At 41.3% G+C, this 21,145-nt stretch overlaps 1 protein-coding gene across 2 annotated transcripts; it reads right to left on the reverse strand.

The window, feature by feature from the left end:
- Positions 1–1,361: 1,361 nt before the first annotated feature.
- LOC102217970 (ATP-sensitive inward rectifier potassium channel 10-like) lies at positions 1,362–19,570 on the reverse strand. 2 transcript variants are annotated; one of them, XM_023345837.1, is made up of 7 exons: positions 19,341–19,570; positions 18,991–19,236; positions 9,107–9,493; positions 8,654–8,865; positions 7,717–7,848; positions 4,861–5,038; positions 1,362–1,859 (listed from the first exon to the last, which is right to left on the reverse strand). In XM_023345837.1, the coding sequence occupies exons 3-7, from the start codon at positions 9,483–9,485 to the stop codon at positions 1,453–1,455; spliced, it is 1,308 nt and encodes a 435-aa protein (XP_023201605.1). In that variant the 5' UTR covers positions 9,486–9,493; positions 18,991–19,236; positions 19,341–19,570; the 3' UTR covers positions 1,362–1,452. The 2 variants fall into 2 exon arrangements, with proteins under 2 accessions (XP_023201605.1, XP_023201606.1); XM_023345838.1 differs by having other exon boundaries at positions 18,991–19,570.
- Between the last annotated feature and the right edge of the window lie 1,575 nt (positions 19,571–21,145).

The following is a 21,145-nucleotide window of genomic DNA, read 5'->3' on the forward strand; positions in this document are numbered from 1 at the left end:
AAATTTTCTGTTCCCTTACACAATCTTGGACGTACAAAAACAAAACATTAATATGGCCTCTTTAACAAAGTACCATATTCTTTTAAGGTTAATGGTGCTTTAAGGTTTGTTCAAAGTGCTTCGTTTTCATTCTGACATGAACTTTGAAACAAAATGTCAGCAGTAGAAAGACAGACGTTACAGCAGGCACATTACAGAGTTAAAATGTTAAACTAAACAGTCAGACCCGCCAGTCAATGGCCCGTTTATACCAAATGGAAGCACATAGGAGGAATATATTTACATGAGCTGTACATAAACGCAAGGGAACATGCTGTACATAAGTTCACAAAAAGCTTCATTCAAAAAGACGTTATCTCATTCCCACAGAACATCAGCTGGTGAAAATACACATTTTAATCATTTAACTCAATAATGAGTTTAGTTTTGTTATTGCTTGTTTGAAAAAGAAAATCCCACTTTTATTTCCAGTTAAAGTGCTTTCTTTTAGTAAAACGACTAAACTCATTTAGCCCATGCCAGTCATCGGAGACGAACATGTTGCGGTTAATGCTGTCAGAGTGTAATAAAATATGAAACAGTCCCTTAAAATGACACATAAACGTCGTATTTACACAAGTCGTACCAGGTAGTTCTTAAAAGGTCCAGCGTGCTGCAGTAAGTGCAAACCGTGAACTATGGGAAAATGATGGTAGCTGAATATTTAGATCACAGGTGTCAAACTCCAGTCCTCGAGGGCCGCTGTCCTGCAGGTTTTAGATGTGCCTCTGCTGCACCACACCTGAATGGAATAATTAGGTCATTAAGGCTCTGGAGAACTGATCTACACAAGGAGGAGGTCATTAAGCCATTTCATTTCAGTGTTTTGTACCTGTTGCACATCTAAAAACTGCTGGACACCGGCCCTTGAGGACTGGAGTTTGAGACCCCTGATTTAGATGGTGCATGCCCCTTCCTTGTCCCACGCTATGCTGCATGATGCTACGTGCCACATAGCATGTAGCATCATGCGTTGTTGCATAATGGAGCCTTTAGACACAGTACTGCGATTCAGTAATACACACAACAAACTCAAAGAGTTTTCTTGGTGCTGTTCGTCCCTTTCTCTTGTGTAGAAATATTTCATCTCTAAGAGAAGAACCGGGCCAACTCGTACATTACATTACACAATATAAAATACATTTAAATCCCGCTGTAAGTTTGTACTAGTCGGGTGTCCTCCGTCTAAGTTCTGGCTGACAGGTTATTGTTTACAGGCTTGTCGTTGTGAGGAAATGCTGTGGCTCTCAGGTGCTCAGCTTCCTGTCTGTGGTCCACATGTTGGTGTGTGTAGAAGATGAATACTGGCTGTGTCTGGGGGATGGTGCAATTTCGTATAGCAGCTTACAATTCCTCTTCGTCCTCTTTTCTCTCTGCCACTTCCTCCCACAGCTTCCTGTTTTGAGCTCGGCTTCAGACGTTGCTGATGCGAACGCTGAGCGGGCTGCTGTCTCTGACGCGGCCCCGCTCCCGCTTCTTTTCTTTCCCCTTGTAGTTCTCCTCCAGTATGAACCTCTCCCGGCTCGTTTCGTCTTCCCTGGCGCCGTTGTGGCGCGTCTCCGCTCTGTCGTTCGGCGACGACGGCTGCTTGCGGAAGGGAGACGTCTTGGTTTTGGCCACTTTGTCGAAGAAGGCGAAATCAGCCACGTATTTCCCCGACGGGGAGAGGGAGACGACGGGCGGGAACTCGTACCCCCAGAGGATCTCGTCTGGAAGGTACGACGTCCGGACCTGGCAGGTGGCAGACGTCGGTTCGACCGTGGCGCTCATGATCACCAGCAGTTCAAAGTCAGCCAGTTCAGGGTCTGCCCAGCCTCCACCTGGTGGACAAAAAAATAAATAAAACACAAAAACACGACTTACAAGTGCTCTTAAATAGCTTGTATAAATGAAATTTTAAAGTTTAAGTAATTCAATTTAACACACGGCTACAGCTAATGACAACGCAGAAATATTATGTGGTAGCTGGTAACCCCGAACTGCTGACTTGACCTTTGACCGGGGTGCACAAGAAGAATAAGCCACATAAAGTCGATCCTAAAGGATCTGGTTGTTCACAAAGTGCTGCATCCAAGCATAATGGTGAAAGCTCAGTGGAAGAAAAAAATGCAGTCGGAAAAAAAAAAAAACGCACAAGCAACAGAGATAACCAAGTACAAGCCCTTCCAACCAAATTTTTTTCTGAAATGCGGAAATGATTGGTTTTTCTTTTAATATCAAGTTTTCATAATTATTTCTACATCATGGTCATGCCGCTGAATATTCTGAATGAGCTGCTTCTCTCCGCCTTGCAAATCTAAATCATACAACAAGGCAACAAATACTATTGAAAAGATAATTAGGATGCAGGCAAGTTTCTGTTCAATTATCTAATTGAGTAATAAAATTAAACCTTCATAGTATTTATTTGATATATATGTTCTTAGTTTTATTTTTTTTAAAAAACATCACATATAACTATTTAAGAGCTTAATCAGTGTGAAGATTTGTAAACCTTATGAAAATGCTCTAAGAAGAGATGCTAAAAAATCCCATTCATGGAGCAGATAGGAGAGAAATAAAAAGAAGGAGACAAAATTCAGAACCAATCATGTCTTTAAATAATAACACTTATTTTTTACTATTATTTGAAGAAAGTCATGGGTGGGGCCCGATTTAAATTCATCTAGTCTCAACCAGATAAGGTTGTAAGCTGACCTGGGTACACGCATGTTCACATGACACACTCCTGCTCTCTAAATCACCAAACCATGAGGCTTCTCTTTAACCACCTGACTGGGAGGAAAGTGGTTCCACACTCTGACACTTTTCCGCGTAGAAATTGTAATTTGTCGCGTGTGGAGTTTTTCCAACACAATTTGGTGACTATTTATTCACAACACGCAGAACGTGGAAACTTTGAGTGGCGCTACCCTCCCACAACGTCCCCAAAGGACAGAGCAGCAGACGTACGCAGTCAAGCAGGCGAACACCTGCATCCCCGGGGTTTCTCAGACTGCAGACTCTCTCATCTGTGAAAACAAGGCTGAGTCCCAACACAGACCAAATATCACTCCCACCAATGCAAAACACCGTGTTTCGCAACCCCTCTGTCAACACTGTGACACAATTATCAAGGGATTCTCTGCCTGTTTGCGAGTTGCTTCGACTCATTTACAGATCTTACGAGCCCTCTGGAAATACAGCAGATTAGAATCCGCGTCTCGCTGGCCGTCACTGTGTGTCAATGAGAAAAACCCTCGGCAATTTTCAGAGCATTCGCTATCAAACTGGCGGTGAAAGGGGAATTGAGAATGCAAGACAAAATAACGTCATAGAGAAAAAATAACTTTAAGGAAGCGTCCAGAATATAAAAACCGAAAACTAGACTTTGAAAAAACAGGAGCATTTGATAATGTCCCCATCTATGAATTTGTGAATGTGCAGAATCCATGATCTACTGAAACTCCGACTGCAGGTGTAATGTAAGTAATCTTAGCCAACAAATGACTAAAACTTTCATACCCTATTTTCATGCGCATGGCTCGCATTTTGTTCTTACATATGTGGGGTTTAGATTACTATTTACCCTTTAAGGTGGAAGTCTCACAGAAACAGAGACTGAACTGGCTGCTGCAGTTTAAAGTCTAAATGTGAGTGTGAGGAAGCAGCTAATGAGTTAAGATGAAAAAACAAGTTTTGTCTGTACTTGATCAACTGGAAAGACAAATTATCAATGAGTCATATCAAAGCATAGTGTACACACGCTAACGTCTGCCTGGCACTTTAGCAGCATAAAATCATTATCAGCAGGGGTAAGATACGACAACACTGAAGACAGTATCAAGCTGCTTCCATCAAACTGTCATGCAAATTTTGAGCGAACTTTTAAACTGTTGCAAAAGAAAAAAAAAGAAAAGGCATATTTCCATCTACTGGTTTGGAGCGAATCAACCAACCTTTTGTCAGATGTTGACTCTGCACACGGCAGCAATAAGATGAAGAGTTTGCAAACCAGCATAAACCAAACAACTCAGAGAAATAAAAAGCTCTCCTCTCCCTGCCAGAGATTTGGACGTTGAAAGTTTTTCAAGTTTCATGCCTCTGGTAAGGCACAGACCCACCAGATCGTATTTGGCAAATGTCTTTTCATCTTTCCTTTGGCACATCAGCTAAAAATCACCTCAAGCACACGTAAAACCGCCTTTGCAAAATGGAGGAAGTTATTTAGACATTTATAAAGTGTTAACTACATGTGAAGGAGGTAAATATGAGGAAATAAATGCTTCTGGATAATCTACAGAATATCCAAGTCGGCCTCGCTGGCGGAAAAGCACCAGATATGCTTAGTGGGTACTCTTGTAGTTTCCAGTGATGAGAGCTCTGAGCTGCTGTAAGTGGATCTGTGCGGGCTGCATGTCAGCGCCCCGGACTGTACAGTATTGTGCTCTAATGAGGGGTGTCTCGAGAGGACTCTCTCACACACATTCCTGCCAGAAAAAAAAAAAAAAACTCTCCTCCAGTGCCAAACAAACCCAACTGTGGACAGCTCGACACGGCCAAGAACGCAGCACGTGTCTGTGAATACCAACACACCTACATACGCATACATGCGCATTGTACCTACACGTTTTGTCAATTACCATAACTCAACGGTAAATGTAAGATTCCAATCACTTTACTCGTCGCGGATGCGTGGGAGACGGTTAAGAGGCAATAATGAGACACTTGTTCTAATGTGGACTCGTAATAACGTCCAGAAAGCTTCCATGTTGCAGTTCAACACGTTCGGCATGAGTTGATCGGACCTGAAGACACAACGTCATCAGAGCTGTGACGTACCCTTCGCTGCCCAGGCTCTGAGGGGGCTGTTCTCATCGATGATGTGGTAGAACGTCAGGGGTATGATGAGGAAGGGGCTGTCGCTGGATGTGTCCACCTGGAAGGGAACGTTGCGCTGGTCCAGCCGCACCGTTTCACCCTCTTTGGTCAGAGACGTTTGAAGCAACTTCCCCGTCACCTGGGAGCCAAGATGTAGTCAGTAACTGCAGCCAAAGAAGTTGGAAAGACATCTTGTAACCAGACGGCTCCCGGTTTGATATTTACATTGGCCCTCCAGTAATGGCTCTAGAATAAAGCATTAACAATGTACTCAATTAGTAGTCACTAGTAGTCACTGGCTCCCTGTAGCTCAGAGAATACACTTTAAAAAAAACTTCAGGTCTTCTGGTTCTGCTCTGCATCCCCAGAATCAGAACCAAACATGGAGAAGCAGCATGCAGCATCTATGCACCACAAATCTGGAACAAACCTCCAGAAAACTGCAAAACAGCTGAAACACTGAGTTTCTTTAAATCTAGACTAAAGCAGCCGTTTAGAGTTTATTTTGAAACCTAATCATGAAACATTAATCAATAATCTGATGTGCAAAATGTAATGTTGTTGATTGTGTTTTCTATGACTTTGTATTTTTGTGTTTTTATGATGTAAAGCACTTTGAAATGCCTTGTCGCTGAAAGGTGCTATGCAAATAAAATCTGACTGACTGACTGATACATCTCTGTTTCAGAGCAACAAGCAAAGAGACAAGAAATATAAAGAAAATGTGAAGTTTTTACTTCAATATGGAAATCTTTTCAAAGTATTGTACACATGGAGTCTTCATAATCAATCATAGGAAACCAGAACATGCCTAAATGCTGCACAGCACATCTCCAAATAAAAAAAAAACCCACTTCCACCCAGTCATTTGCACTTTCAGTTCCTCATTTTAAACTATCCAAAACATTCCAACTGCAATCAGATTCATGATCTAAGTCAGTCTCAAGCCTCTTGGGGTGTGAAACTGATTTTCATTTCGGGCCTCATGAAGATCGACTGGTTGTGGCAGAATGCACTGATAAAACTACCCACTAACAAAAAGTAAAAAAATATATATTAGTTTTATTTAAGTTTGATTAGTACTTCTAAAAATGTAGCAATGTTTAACATCTTCTCACATTGGTGTAATAAACTGAATTGATTTTGACTGATTGAATAATATTTAAGCATACAACAGTTATCTTAAGGTTCAATGTGGCCCCCTAGACTCTAGAGGGCCACATTAAAAGTTTTGGCGAACAGGATTTTATCCATTCTTTCCGGGTACTCCAGCTTCCTCCCACAGTCCAAAAACATGACTGTCAGGTTAATTAGTTTCTCTAAATTCTCCCTAGGTGTGAGTGTGTGTGTGTGCGCATGGTTGTGTGTCCTGTCTGTCTCTGTGTTGCCCTGCGACAGACTGGCGACCTGTCCAGGGTGACCCCGCCTCTCGCCCGGAGCGTTAGCTGGAGATAGACACCAGCACCTCCTGACCCAGATAGGGACAAGGGTGTTAGAAAATGGATGGATGGATTTTACCCAAGGGAGTGTTTGAGTTTGACAAATGTGATCTGCTACTGTTCTCTAACCAGAACTATGAAAAACACATTGACGGCGTTTGGTTTCCCAAAGCCCACCATTGGAGGGACTGAGATTAAAAATGTCCGACACCCTCGTCGTGTTAAATTAAGACTAAGTCAGTCTTCAGGTCTGTGAATGCTTGAATGCAAAATGTTAGATGGTGGCAAAACTGGAAAAGCCCAATTCCAACATGGAAAACAATGATGGCTTTGTCATAGACTCACCAAATTGATTTGCCCTGCCTTTTGACTATATTCAACAATGCTACCACCATGCGAATGAAATCTCCTCTAAAATGACATTTCACAATTTCCTGTAAATAGGTTTCCGCACCTCAACAATCATTTTGAGGAGAAAGAGAGGATAACGAAGTTTTTTGTACAGAGAACTGCTCAGTCCAGAGTGAGCCCTGCTGCACAATCATTTTTACATACGTTACAGCTGCTAGTACCAGCGTCGCCCATTTAGGCTCACCCAGAATCCTGAAATGCTACAACTTCACTAATAAAGGAAAAATCTGAAAATCACCATTGGGGGTTTTGTGCATGTGTAAATCATTTAGGAAACTCTGACTTTCCATCACAGATAATAAGGAGAGCATTTTGTTTTTAACAACAACCTACAAACATCATCCCCACAATCTGACTAATCTCATATGCCACGATGCGATCTTAGTCTGATGTGAGGGGGCTTAGAAGGGCTTTTAGGGGGAACCCAAAACGCCAACACACTTTCACACTGTTCCAGGTGGCTTTGTTGTTCATCTCTTCTTCTATTTTTAAAATGTTTTTGTTTTGCTTTGTTTTATTCCGTTTCATTTCGAGGGCGGGCGGGGGTGGGGGAGGTTACGTTCTAAAACGAACCTAACACCCACCATAAATGGAGTTGAAAGCTCCAACATTGTTTTTAATACCATACTTTAAATTCACGTTAGCTATAATTAACGATGTCGACTTCTTAAATCATTGCACATTTACCGCAAATAGGTTGTCCCTCATGACTAAATATGTATTGGCAAAGAAAACAGTACAAAGAGTAATTTGCACTCATGACAGTAAAGTGTACTTGTGTAAAATTTGAGAAGTTTGATCAAAATTCATCTAAAACAAAAATATAGTTAATAGATATTCCCAGAATCGTGTCTCAAAGGAGTTCAAGAATCCGCACTGCTATCTGACGTGACGTTAAAATATCTGCACAGGCCGGTGTGTGACGTTAGCTTGATGCAAGTAAATATTGTTCAAAGTGATCTATTACCTGACATCCTAACAGCAGGCTTTTGCGCATGTTGGCCACTCGGATCATCAGGCAGGGCCGACCCTCGTGAAACGACACGACAGCATGTTGACTGAACTTCACCGTCTCGCCTCTCTTCTTGGGGCGAGCAACCTGCCGGAGGAAAGGAAGAAATCTGAGATTAGGATGGACCCTCGTTGCTAAAATGTTGTATCAAAAATACTGTAGGTCACCCATTAAAAGCGTAATGTTTAAATTCTGAGAACACGAGAGAGTAAAAGTAAATAGTTTCAAATAAAAACAACAGCGGAAACTCTTTTTTTTCTTCTCAGATCAGACCGATAATAATCCGCAACCAAAAACTGTGATACTGATAACTGACACTGATAACTTTTCGCGCTGACGGTTCAGTATGATCATTATTCTAGCGCGCTGGAGTCTGCTTCTAATAGATCCGAATGATAACAGAACCCCACATGCAAGTTTTCTGCATAAGCAACTCAAATATGAAGATAAGGAATAGAAAAGACTCGTGCAGTACGGGAAACAACAGCTAAAAATATACACACTGTTTGCTAAAATTGTATACATATTACGTGACATTTATGGCGTACAACTTGACTAAGAAGCAAAAATGTTAGAAATAACAAATGTGCTGCAATTGCTTTGTGTGTGCAGCCTAAAATAAAAAGCTCCCTTTGATTTTATTTCACCTTTCTGTTTTTCAGTTGAACTCTGTCGTCACCCAACACTTAGCCCACTTTAGGTGACCTCGCAGATTTTCTGACACTTAATTTTGGCTTTTTGTAGCCATAATGCTGCCACCGCCATCTTTTACTGTAGTCACAGTGAAATATAGACAAGAAACTTCTTAGCAATGCTGAATTGGCTATACCAACATTTTTCCTGTAACATTTATTATTCTATTCAAAACTTTAAAAAAAAAAATTTTAATTACTTTTGCAAGAAAGGTCCCAGTGATGAAAATCTCCATCACCATGGTGATGACCAGCTGAACAATGAGGAGGACTATTGCTACGGGACACTCCTCTGTTATGCACCGGAAGCCATAGCCAATCGTGGTCTGCGACTCCAGGGAGTAGAGGAAGGCTCCTGTCAACGTCTTCACCTCCATCACACATGGCGTGTGATTGGACGGTGGGTCGAACTCTGAAGGCAGGAAACAAGGAGCAGAAGATCAATCTGGAGCATTGCAAATACCAAAGAAGAGTTTACTGCCTTTGTCTGTACCGTACAAAACAATTTTAAGAACACCTACATGAGTATTTGACTTTACCGCCTGCTTTAACGACTTTGCTGTGCATGATATAGGTAAATTTAGGACTGTTGCCTCTCCATGAATGCAACTCCTAAGTGTCAGGCATGGCTGCGTGAGTGTCGTGATGCGTACCGAGCAGGTCTCCATGCACAAGGGCCACCAGGTACCAAAGCACCCCAAACAGGAACCATGTCCCAGCAAAAGTAGCAGAGAAAAAGAAGAACTTGTAGCGCCACTGCATGTCCAGGAACGTCGTCCAGAGGTCACGGAGGTACAGGGCCCCTCTGCCGCTGATGTGTTCGATGCGGACGTTGCTCCGTCCATCCTTGGAGAGGACTCGGCGTCTCCTGCGAAGCTCGTTTGGCCCTCCCGTTTCTCCCCCACCGGTGGCAGGAGCCCCACTTCCCCCCGTGGAGCTCAGCAGGGGCTTGCTGATGTCCGTCTGCGTCTGGGAATGGCACACTTTCTGCGGGGAGGAGCCTTCGGAGGACGGAGGAGTGGCTGAAGTCATGGCTGGCACTGGACAGACAGAGGGAATACGACGTGTGAAGGAAGGGGACAAAAATGTGGAAAATGGGCTTAAAGTGAGCAGTGAAGGAGGACGGTGTGGAAAACCTGCAGAGGTATGCTGAGAACAATAAAGTTGAACAATAGGGGAGTCCAAGTAAAATGGTTAAAGGTAGCCAAAGCAAAAATAATAAAAATAAAGAAAAGTACCCCATATGAATGGGGAGATGACCTAGTGGAACATTTAACTTGAAAAATAGAACAGAAGAAAAGGATTCGATGTACATTTCAGGATGACAGTGTTGTGGCCCGCCAGTCAAAGCTCTTCTTTTCTCTCCCTGCCTTTTCAAAAGAAAGGCTTTCACTAAGCCAGGTACTCCATCTGTGAAAAATCATGCTAATTTACTCATTTTGCACTAAAATAACAAAATCGAGTAGAGGAGATCTTTCCCATCTGTACACTGGTACTTTGGGATTCCTAAGACAATCTACTCAATCAAAACTAAAATTTAAGTTCAAAATAAACTACCTGGTTGGTTGGTTGATTAGTTGGCTGGTTGCTTGATTGATGTATGTCATAGTGAGTAACATTAGGACTAAACTTATGTCGCTCTTTTCAGGGTGTGTTCAATTTTTTTACTAAAGATGCCATAATATGTTTCCAAGTTTCTCTCATCCATTGGAAGTAGGTTTAAGAGAGGAGGGTTGTGTGATGTCAAGGCCTCAATCTAAACACAATCAAAACTTATATCGCTCTTTTAAATGCCTTGTTTACTGGTCAAGGCATTTACAAATGATATACATGACAAACTTCTAATAAATGTCGTTTGTGTACAGTTCGTGAACAGGAGACTTGCAGCCATAATTTGCCGACTTGATTTTTGAGTTTTATACTTTGTGGTGTTCAACTTGCAAACTTTATCATCGACCTTGCACATTCTTTCTTGGTCTAACAGGTTTAGGTTTCCTGAATAGTTATTTACAATTTACAATAAATTGAGACTGTATTGAGTGTTGGACATTCCCTGTAGAAATAAAGTACAAAGCTCATGAGGCAGGCTAATTATTTTTGGTTTTTTGTAGGTCATGTCTACAAACAATTAATTCAAATTTCACTGAAATCTGTTCTGTAAACGAAAATTATCAATGACCAAAAGGGCGCTGACATGCTAGCTTTGGCCTAGCATTCAGCAAACGTTTCCACATGAAGACTTCATCAGCAGTCTGAGATCTCATTACCCAACATTATTTATTACTAAGCCTCACTAACGCTCATAGTGGAATCTTGCAGCTACTTTTTTTTTTTACATCCGTCATGTACGTCCAACTTGATATTGTCATCACTGCGCTGGAGATGCCTGTTCTGCCCTGAAATATGAGTCTCTTGTCTGGCTGGCCTAAAACTACGCCATCGTCACTTGTACGCTGAAAATGATGACACGCCGCGATGACACCCCGAAGCCCTGGTATAAGTGGATTGCAAAGTATCAATAGTTTATTAAGTGAGTGAGAGATCCCTCACCCCTGGGTGCCACGAACGCTTATCGCCGCTTTACTTTCCCTTTGCAAGCTTTTAAAAATCTTACTTCTCATCTGGACTACAGCTTGTCTTTCTCCACATCATCCTTTTTTCTATCCTTCCCTTTCTGCCCATTCTTCGCTCATCGTTTGACCAAGCAGAGAAATTGTCTTTGCTTTCTGAAGCAAATCAAACAAAACCCAAAACAGCACAGCCAAAACAAAAGCCTAAAAACCGGAGCGATCTGATACACTCTGTCCTTTCCTGTCCTGTTTGACCCTTGTCTCGCCTCCCTCCGTGTTGGAGCTCACACAGAGTGAATGAATAGAGAGCTGTGTTGAGCTCTGTGCTATGAATACTAAGATGTGAGGGGGGAAGGAGGAGAGAGGGAGGGGGTAGGCGTGGTCAGGAGCACGGGCATGTGATTGGACTTGGGCCACACCAGCTGAACTCTGAACCCGACAATGTTCCTGCCTACACATACAGTAAACATATGTACATGTAGACCATTTGAGCAGCTATAACTTGTACAATGCCATTTAGTGTCCAGAGGGTTGCTTACTTTGCAGAGATAAAAACTCTAACCTTACATTCAATTCCAAAACAAATTCCAAAAAATATATACAATACTTCAAAAGTATTAACTTTTAAAAGAATTAACATTCAGAGTTAAAAATCCACAAGGTTTAACAGGATGCCGACCCATTCTTTGCACGTCTAGCTTCACATCATCTGGGACAGCTTTTAAGGAGTGTTCTTATTGACCATTTGACCATTCTTCATTAGTGAGGTCAGACACTGATGTTGGGAGAAAAGACTTTTCCAAAAGAGTCCATTCTTACTGGGGTGGAAGTCAGAACTGTCACTTTCTTCACCAGTAGACTTGCTTGTCCATTTCTTTATTGACGCTAGAGATGTTAAAATTGTTCAAAATGTATTTGCATGTTGACTCATTAAGAGTTAATTTTTTTCTACTGGAAATAATTAATTGCGACAAAACAATCCATCATCATAATGGCAGCTCACCATTCTTTCGTCACTCCAGAGAACACGTCTCCGCTGCTCTAGGCTATAGTCGCAGTGTGCTTTTGAACTGATGTAAAAGGAATTAAGTTTGGAGGCCTATTGTCAAAATTTTAATCCACAATAAAACTCTGATGTGGACCAAAACAAACTCTGAACCGTCCTGGAACAGGTTTCAGTTTGGCTGAAGTGAACTCTGATGTGGCTTGAATGAGTATGTGAATGGCAGGCAGACCAAAGACTGCTCCAAAGGCAGGGAACACACTCAGGGCATTCTGGGTGAATACAACCTAAACAAATGCAAGAGTCTAGCGCTAGTGGGAGAAATTTCTCACAGTCTTTTACCAAATGCAAAAGAGAAATCTAAAATCTGACGCTACTCCATTTTTGTTTGCATTTTGCAAGAGGGAAGCTGCGCTCATTTTTGAGTCGATTCCTTCAGTAGTTCTTGGTGCAGCGCCACCACAGGGGAGGAGGTGAGCAGGATGTTGCAACTTTGGCCCCCCAATTGAAGCGAGTCTACCGGACTATCAGGTGTGAAAACACTTTTAGTTTACCTACCTAGTTGTGGTCTACTTCAGGTGCATCTTTTGTGGCATTTTTCTGTCTTTATCTTAGTAATTGTCATTTGCTCCTTGGTTTATTCAGGACTTTTCCCCAGTGCATTAGTTTCAAATGCTGCCACATTTGTTTCATATTTGTTCATTTCCTCTACTGTGTGAAAACTCCGCCAATTTAAATACTCCTTGATTCTGTCACTTCATTGTCAGATCCTCTGTTGCCCTCAACCTGATGTCACCAATCCTGTATCTTGAGTTCGGTCATTAAAATTATAATAAAAGAATTTCACAACTTTCTCCCTGCCTGGTGTGCTCTTCAGTTTTCCTCACAAAGCCTCGAGAACAATTCAGTCCTGTTGGCAGCTGAAATTAATATACGTTTTAGATTTTCATTATTGAAAAATATGTGTAAAAATTGCCATGTTCTCCACCTCACAGGTATGCAATATTTCTATTGATCTATAGCATAAAATGCATTGAACAATGAAACTTATGTGCATTTCTGTTTATGTATCCCACAGACACAGTGACACACTGTATCTCACCACTGACTCTGAGCCTGTGGTGTCCCATTTCATTGCCCTGAGCTTCCCTGTGGTTTATTTTTCAACATGTAAAGTGATGACCCATCCTCCTGAGACCCAGAAAAAAAAAAGTTTTTGAATTTCTTTTTTTTTTCACTACATGACTCTTTGGAGTGAAAAAACATCACTACAATTGAAAAAGTTTCAAAACATGTTATTATTTATTTATTACAGTATGTCCTTTGGAGAGGACATCGGGACTCTCTTGTGGCAAATATGAACACATTTTGAGGCCCAGGATGTCCTCTCTAAGGACCAACAGGATTTAACACAGTGGCATGTATGGTTTCAGAGTTATGAACAAAAAAACCTATGTCCTCCACAGAGGACAAGAATGTATTGCTGGGTCTCAGGAGGATAATTATTGCCTCTTAATAACTGGATCACCCAACCAAGCAATTGTTAGGTTCCTGTTGTATAAAAGGAAACGGGAAGCGATTCAAAAGCCCTCATGACCTTGATGTTGGTATTTCTAGGGGTAACAAATATTAAGCATTTCAATGACTTGCACTTAAATCCAGCAACAATATTAACTATTAAAAAAAAAGGATTTTGATTATAATTTAATTGGAGATGTTGGTTTCTTCAACTGTTATTCTCATCCGTCATGTGCAGCGTAGCGTAATGTAAAACTAACACAACCATCTGGGATTCAACTCTCAGCCCACCAATTCAAAACAAAAAATATTTGTATATTTCAAGTCACGAACTTTAACTAGTGTGTGGGACCAAGAGTCTAAGTTTAAATCCAGGCTCAACTAGCTTAGCTACAGCAGCTACATTAATGTCCAACTCTAGCCGAGCTTCTGCATCATTAGCGTGTCACTGTCAATGAAATGTGGATTTTTAGTTGTTTTATTCAGGAAAATGTTCACATTTTACATGATTTTTCTGTTCATGAAGTTGATTTTAAAAAACAATTGGAAGTTATTGAATTTGTTTAAGCTGTTATAGTGAAATCGTTTCAGTGAAAATAGATTTGATTATGATCTACGTAGATAAAACGTTTGCAAACTGACTTGTGGACTAAGGTGAGAGCAGAGCATATGCTGCAGATATTAATTTGCTCCAAACTGCTTTGTTGTTTTGTGCTGGTATATTTTCAGTGAATGTCACTTTTTACTTATTCGATCATCTTTAAACTGGAAAGCGTAATGGAAGTGGAAATATAGTGAAGTGAAGTGAACTTTGCTTCCATCGTAGTTCTGGGGTGTTTGGGCTTCATCTCTGTTTGCTGCATTTTAATAATTTCATTTTCTTCAGCCCTCATCTCATGCGTCTCCTCTTCCCTCTCCTGTAATTAGCAGTTCTGGCCGTTCCTCATCCTGCTAGATTAAGCGTATATTTCATGTTCTCACCTGTATCTTTTCTCCATACTGGTTTCTTACATCAATCCCTCGTTCTGCCCATCTGTAACTAAACACCTTTGTTCTCAGAAGATCAATTTCCTGTAGAGGTTTATGCCACTTTGCTGCACTGAAATGTTCAAACATCGACATGTTTTATGCATATTTTACAAGTGATCATTAAAAGAAATAAGGCAAGTCAGAATTAAATGATAATTATTTGGTTTCCTTTTATTAAAAACTCCAAAACCTGGAGGAAAGTTTATGAATTTGTGAGAGTATTTGTGTGTTATGTGGTCTGATTATTATGCAATAATGAAGCAGAAGGACTGTTTTCCCTTTTTCAAAACAAAATAAAAAAGGATTTACTGGTAAATATTGACATATGCAATGCAGTGACTCTTGTCTTTTCATTACATTTTGTGGATAAGGATGTAGATTAGAGAGCAACTTAACGCATATTGTTAAATTTATATCTTGCAGAAATAAACTTAACATAGGTTTATGCATCTCTTAGGTTTTAAAGGGTGATGGAGGAGTAATAAATGTAGAGGGCAAAATCACAGCAGCCCTGTTTAGTTTGATTCAACCGAATGCCTAGAAAGTTCGGTTCGTTTGCGGAGGTGTGAATGCGCAACTGAACTCTGAAGGGGTCCAAAAAAAATTGAACTCTAGATCTCGGTTCGATTTAAATGAACTCTGGTTCAGTTCAAATGCATGCGTGAACACCGAGTGGACCGAAGACAGCTACGAGAGCAGGAAGTAGACGATAGCGCAGGGCATTCTGGGTAAGTACAACCAAAACAAATGCCGGAGTCTTACCGCGTGAGAGAAAAATGGTTTGAGGTCTTTCGCCAGAGACAAAAGAAAAATCCTACAACTTCTAAAATCTGATGCAACTCCACCATTTTTGGTTTTTATTACTATTGTCTGAAAAAGGAAGTTGATGTCTTCTTCTGAGGTTTTCATGTCGTTTCCTTCAGCAGTTCTTGGTGCAGCGCCACCACAGGTGAGAGAGATAACAGGTTTTCGTTTTTTTACACACAGCAGTGTGGGAGCCGAAAACCTAACAAATGTTACAACTTTCCTCCCCAATCGAATGGAGTCTGCCGCACTACCAAGTATGAAAACACCCTTAAAAGGTTGGTGACAGTGGAAAAAAAACTATATGCTTTGGGGGATTTCTGCAGCCAACTTTATGCTTTTTCTGCTGCTGTGACTTTGACGAATTTCCACAATCGCTCGAAACGTTTTTTTTTTTTTTCTACCCCAAGAGAATGACAAAACAGTCAAGGTTATGATCTCTTCCGCCCCGTCCGGCCCATGCAGGCCTCGTCTTCCCTCTGTCCCGTGTGCACAAGAATCCTTTGTTTCCGACGAGATGAAAGGGACAAAAGCCACTATTGAAAAATACGACTGGCTGGGCGAGTAAGTGAAAGAGAGCAAGTTAGACAGGGGGGGGGGAGGAGACCAGAACCGAGCGCCGGAGTGTTTGCTGGTGTATTTGAGCCTGTGTGAGCATGCAGCGCTTTACATGCAGACAGAAGAATTAGTTCAGAGGGAAGATTTGAGAGAGAGAGACAAATGTAGCGTCAGGTAAAAAAAACGGGGGGAAAAAAGAGCGGGAAAGATGGTGAAGGATAAAAAAAAGGGGGGTTGGAGGGATGTGGAGTGAAGGTGGTGACAAAAGCTTGACATTAGTATTCCAGAGGAGAAAGTAAATCCCTTCCACTCGGCCCAGCGTCCGCACCCCTGCAGCCAGTGCACGGCTCTGAAAGGGACTCCAGCTGAATGGCTTGGACAACTGTCCCGCACCACAGCAGCCTCTGTGGCCGGGCTGAATGGACGGCCCCAAACATTAACGCACGCCGTGCCAAGATGGCATCTGGTGGGCCAGCTCAAGACAACGGCGAGACCAACTTCATTCAGCCCGGCCGAGCCGCAACACAAATGAGCTGCTGTCGAGTCAGCGGCGCTTTATCTTCGAGGAAATGATTAAAGGCAGTCTGATTAGGACAGAACGTCTTCTTTTGACGTCGACTTGCACGTCAAAGCGCTCTGTGGCTGAAACGCAGATCTGCAGATGCAGCAAGTTTCTGCACAGATAAATGTCACACGGCTCCCGTATTTTCGCCAACGCGGTTATTTGACATTTACCACAAACTTGAATGTATTTTATGAGGGTCTCGTGTGACAGATCAACACAAATGACTTTGTGTAATCGTGAAGGAGTAAAACCACGACTTGGATTTCTACGAGCTTTACAAGTTCAACTCTGAAAAGTGCGGTGCGCTTTTCCCCCCCACTATTCTGACAAATCATAGTAAAATCCAGTTCAGTGAATTTCCTTTGAGTAAAGAGACCGACCTTGTCTGAGCTGTTCTGTGAACCGCGGTTTGTTAGAGAACATTAATGAACAGTCGGCATCATTCAGCTAATTCACTTCAAAGACGCCTTCACTGACCCCAAAGTGAAACTAAATGTTGTCGTAACTCATTTAATTAAAGAGTTATTGCAGACGGTGTTGGATGCGGGCACGAGAGACCTCCTGTAGCAGTCTGCTTCGCAACAATTTTGAAGAAGCCTCTGACTGAAGACACTCTGCCTCTTAAAGACAGTGTCGTTGAGAGGATGCTCAGGGAGGAAGGCGTGGAGAAGTTTGAAGTTGTTTTACAGTAAAAAAAAAAAAAGTATCTGACTTTAATCCTGCAAACCCCATTTTTATGTGCTCAGTGTGGCATATTATGGTTGGACAAAATGCAAAAGTTACACTTGAATTTTGTGAACTCTTGAAGATGAGAATATTCCAAAAGTTGGTGTTTGCTCCAAATCAACTGAGATTTTTCTAAATGAGCGAAACCAGGGACACAAGTTAGTAACCAGAAACTCCCTACGTTGTGTCATGACCTCTGGGATCTGACGTAAAAACTAATAACTTGATCTAAATTGCGCATAGTGCATTAGGCAAGGGACAAAATTCATCCATACATCTGTCCAATGCTTTTTTTAAATTTTTGCACATGTTTTATCCTGTTCAGTCATCAGCTCATATCAGGTGCGACCTGGACTGTGCGTCCGATAGAGCTCCACACTGCAAAAACGCAAAATCTTACCAAGTATTTTTGGCCCAGTTTCTGGTGCAAGTACACTTGAAATAAGACGAGACTAACTTACAAGCAACTCTTCTGCAAGAAATAAGAACTTGATTTGAGTGAATTACTCTTGAATATTGATAAAAAGTGGTAGATATAAGTGAAATAAGAGGAACCGGTACTTTTTAATCAATCTTAAGGAATCACTTAGTCAAATCAAGCTCTTACTTCTTGCAGAAAGGTCGCTTGCAAGTTCGTCTTGTTTTATTTCAAGTGTACTAAGATATTTGCACCAGAAACTAGGCCAAAAATACTTGGTAAGATTTTGTGTTTTTTTAGTGACTATATTAAGCAAACAACCCTCCTGATTCCTTCATAATACTTTGACAGTTACTTGAAATGAAATCGCATAATTTCCAAGTTTTAAAATAAGCTTGGTTCCGAATTAAATTCACTAATTCTAAATCTCTTGCATTTTATCTGATTAGGTTTCTCCCCCCCCCCTCTCCTCCTCTGTCTCCCTTTTGATTTGGGGAACAAAAAGTGAGGCGCAGAGTAAACAAACAGACATGGCAGCCGCCGACCGAATGAGCTCACAGCTGAAGCGAGCGCTTCCTCAAACCATCGTCTTCACTTTCTCAACCCGTCTGAAGAGTTACGACACCGCCTGACGTTTGTGAATGGAGGCCAGCTGTTTGCCACAAATTCAGGAGCGCCTCTTTTGTTTTTTTTGCAGCATGGCTGTGAATCTGTTCTGTTTGCTACTGTGGCGGTGCCGCTCGTCGAATTAAAATCGACGGCTGCCTGGGTGAAAACATGATCAAAACCTTTTCTGGCTTTTTAAAATTGATGTAATGTAAGATTTGACTGCCACACTGTCAGCTTCTGGAGATGACTTGAATGTTTTTTGTTTGGTTTTTTTGCACTAGAGCAAAAGCTATAATAGATGTTTTCCTGCAACGTTTGGCTTAAAACTGGCTTTTCTAAGTCTATATTGATCCTTGAGTGTTAAACTTCTTCCCACATATAAATTGTGATTTTAAAAAACACTCAACAGTGTGTGACATTGCTCTAAATTAGAGAAGTAAACCTCTGCTAGTGTTGCTCGGCACTCGCATGCCTCTACACAGCAGGTGCAGTAAGAACGAGCTGCAGCGTTTACAATCTGTTTTACCATAATGGCATAACACCTAAAGTCTTCCAAGTAGCATTTTTTCCTCATATTAGTAAACACAGGATCAAGTATTGCACTAATTGATTCATTTTAGTGCATAAGGGTGCAAGAATGTATGTTTGTTTAGTTGAACGAGGCAAAAAGCAACACGTATCATGTGGCAAACAATACAAAACTCATTCAAATATAAATTTTGACATTTTTTTCTTACCTTTCTGTCGACTTGTTACGGATGTTTGCTTTGAGTGCAGCTTGGACAGCTTCACCGTCCAGCAAACGTGCAAAAAAAAATTTGTATGAATGACTTAGAAAAAAATAAGAAAAAGAAATTGCTGCAAAACTTCAGGGTCTTGACCGGGTTGCACTTGTTGATGGTTCACACATGTTTAACGTCATTTTTCACCAATGTGTTGCATTGTTTGCTCTCGCGACGCTACGTCGAAGTCATCCTGTGCATCTAAGAAAGCAAACAAATTTTTAAAAAGGACCAAAGGAAATTTCTCAGCAAATAAAAGAAAAAACAAAAAACAAAATAACAAACAAACTTGAACGCGGTCAGACCTGGCTGACTATTCCCCGGCAGCTAGTCAGTGTCTCCCTGCGCACTGGCACTGGCAGCACCGGTTCCGGCTCACTGTTACTGGATCATTATGTAATCGGATGAGGACAGTTTGCACTTTTTCTTCTTGCTTGCGAAGCAGGGAGAGCGAGAGAGCGCGCCCTGTGTGTCCACTCAGGGGGACGTTAAAAAAGCCCGGGCAGTCCACTCCTCCGAGGACCCCACACACACACACACACACACACACACACACACACACACACACACACACACACACACACATACACTGACATACCCCGGCTATATAAGCCCAAAAGCATTCAGATGGCCACTGTTTTGTGTTTTTTTTTTTTGCGACATTTTTAATTCATTAATTCAACTCTCCTCCTACCCTCCCTCCCTGACTGTACGCGGTAAATGGGCCTCTTTGTTGGACGGGCCTCCTCCGCTGTTTCAGCCTTTGTCGACTTTCTCGTTGCAAAACGTTTGATGGGTCTAAGATACAAGCCTGGAAGTTGTTGCACTGGAACAAAGATATTTACAAACCCAAAAAAAACGGGTTAGGGGGCCTTTATTGTTGGGTGCTTGGCCTCTTACGCCTTTGCGTTGGGACAGAGGGCACTGAATGGGTAATGTGGGCGCATCTCTGTGAGGTGGTGCCATGTCCGCCTGCGAGGAGGGGCGCTCGCTAGTGTAAAAGGCGAGTACAAACGATCCTCCTGTTGATGGAGAAAGGGATGAACGGGGCGAAAAGAAAAAAAAAATCACCAAAGTAGCAACAACCTCTCTCAGGCTGTAGACGTAGATGTTGTTGGGAGGAAAGAAAGTGGCTTTATTGGAACAAAAATCTTGTGCGGAGTAAAAGAACATTGTGTACTGAAGTCACGCTGCTGCATATTTGACCCCCCATCAAGTGATATTTGGCAGGTTTTTAGCTACATTTGTTCACCAATGTGTTTTTTTGTTTGTTTGGGGGGTTTTTTGCGTCTGCTTTACTATTAAAGGTCTGTGAAGAATTATAAATTTCTCCTGACTTGAGAAACTGCTGCAGGTTTATGCCGCATTTCACAAAACTGATTTTTCCAACTTGCAAGTTATAGAGCTGCTGTGTTTTTTTTTTTTTAAGTTGACTACAAATAAAGAATATCTGCCAACTGTTTGGTAGTTTGAGTTTTACTGATTTAGAGATAATAACTGGTTGAACTTGTGTAGCTGAACGGTCACAGTTCAGCTTAAAGGATGAGTTTTCTGCATCTTTTGCATCAGATGAACAGAGCTGGAACAGTTAAATGACTGAACTGGTTAGGTTACTTATTTAAAGATAACAATTTGGAATTAACTGAAAAATGTCAACACATTTTAAAGATGTTTATTATTATTATTATTTTTAGAAGTGCAAATTGGAGATGGGTGCCACATTTCTGAACAATGGCAGAGCTTAATGGTGCCACTCCTTCTATCACGTAAATCTATTAACTCCTTCTACACATAATCAGACGTTTGGAATTACTAGACTGAACCTCTATTGGTAATAAATAATCTGAAATGGGTTTTTTTTTAATCAAATTTTCCTCAGAATTGTCTATAGATGTAGTAATCTGCTTCTAAAAAGAATAACGTGCGACATTTGGTTTGTGGTCCACTGCTGGACTCTATCTATTCTATAAAATCTGCAAAAGCAAATAAGTGAAAATATTTGGAAAATTGCAAGACCTGCTTTCAGATTAGAAACGAAGCTGTTTTACACACTTCGATTGTCATTGATAAAAGAAACAGATATTCTTGATCGTTGAGGGACCAAACCATA

This window comes from Xiphophorus maculatus, chromosome 14 (assembly GCF_002775205.1).
Source record: "Xiphophorus maculatus strain JP 163 A chromosome 14, X_maculatus-5.0-male, whole genome shotgun sequence".
Classification (NCBI taxonomy): Eukaryota; Metazoa; Chordata; class Actinopteri; order Cyprinodontiformes; family Poeciliidae; genus Xiphophorus; species Xiphophorus maculatus.

Excerpts from the sequence above, each read along its gene's own strand:
- LOC102217970 (XM_023345837.1), bottom strand. The coding sequence starts at position 9,485 with ATGACTTCAGCCACTCCTCCGTCCTCCGAAGGCTCCTCCCCGCAGAAA. Across the intron at positions 7,849-8,653 it reads CTGGGACCTTTCTTGCAAAA|GTTGCTCGCCCCAAGAAGAG; the intron begins GTAATTAAAATT and ends TTCCTCCGGCAG. Across the intron at positions 1,860-4,860 it reads CAGAGCCTGGGCAGCGAAGG|GTGGAGGCTGGGCAGACCCT; the intron begins GTACGTCACAGC and ends TTTGTCCACCAG.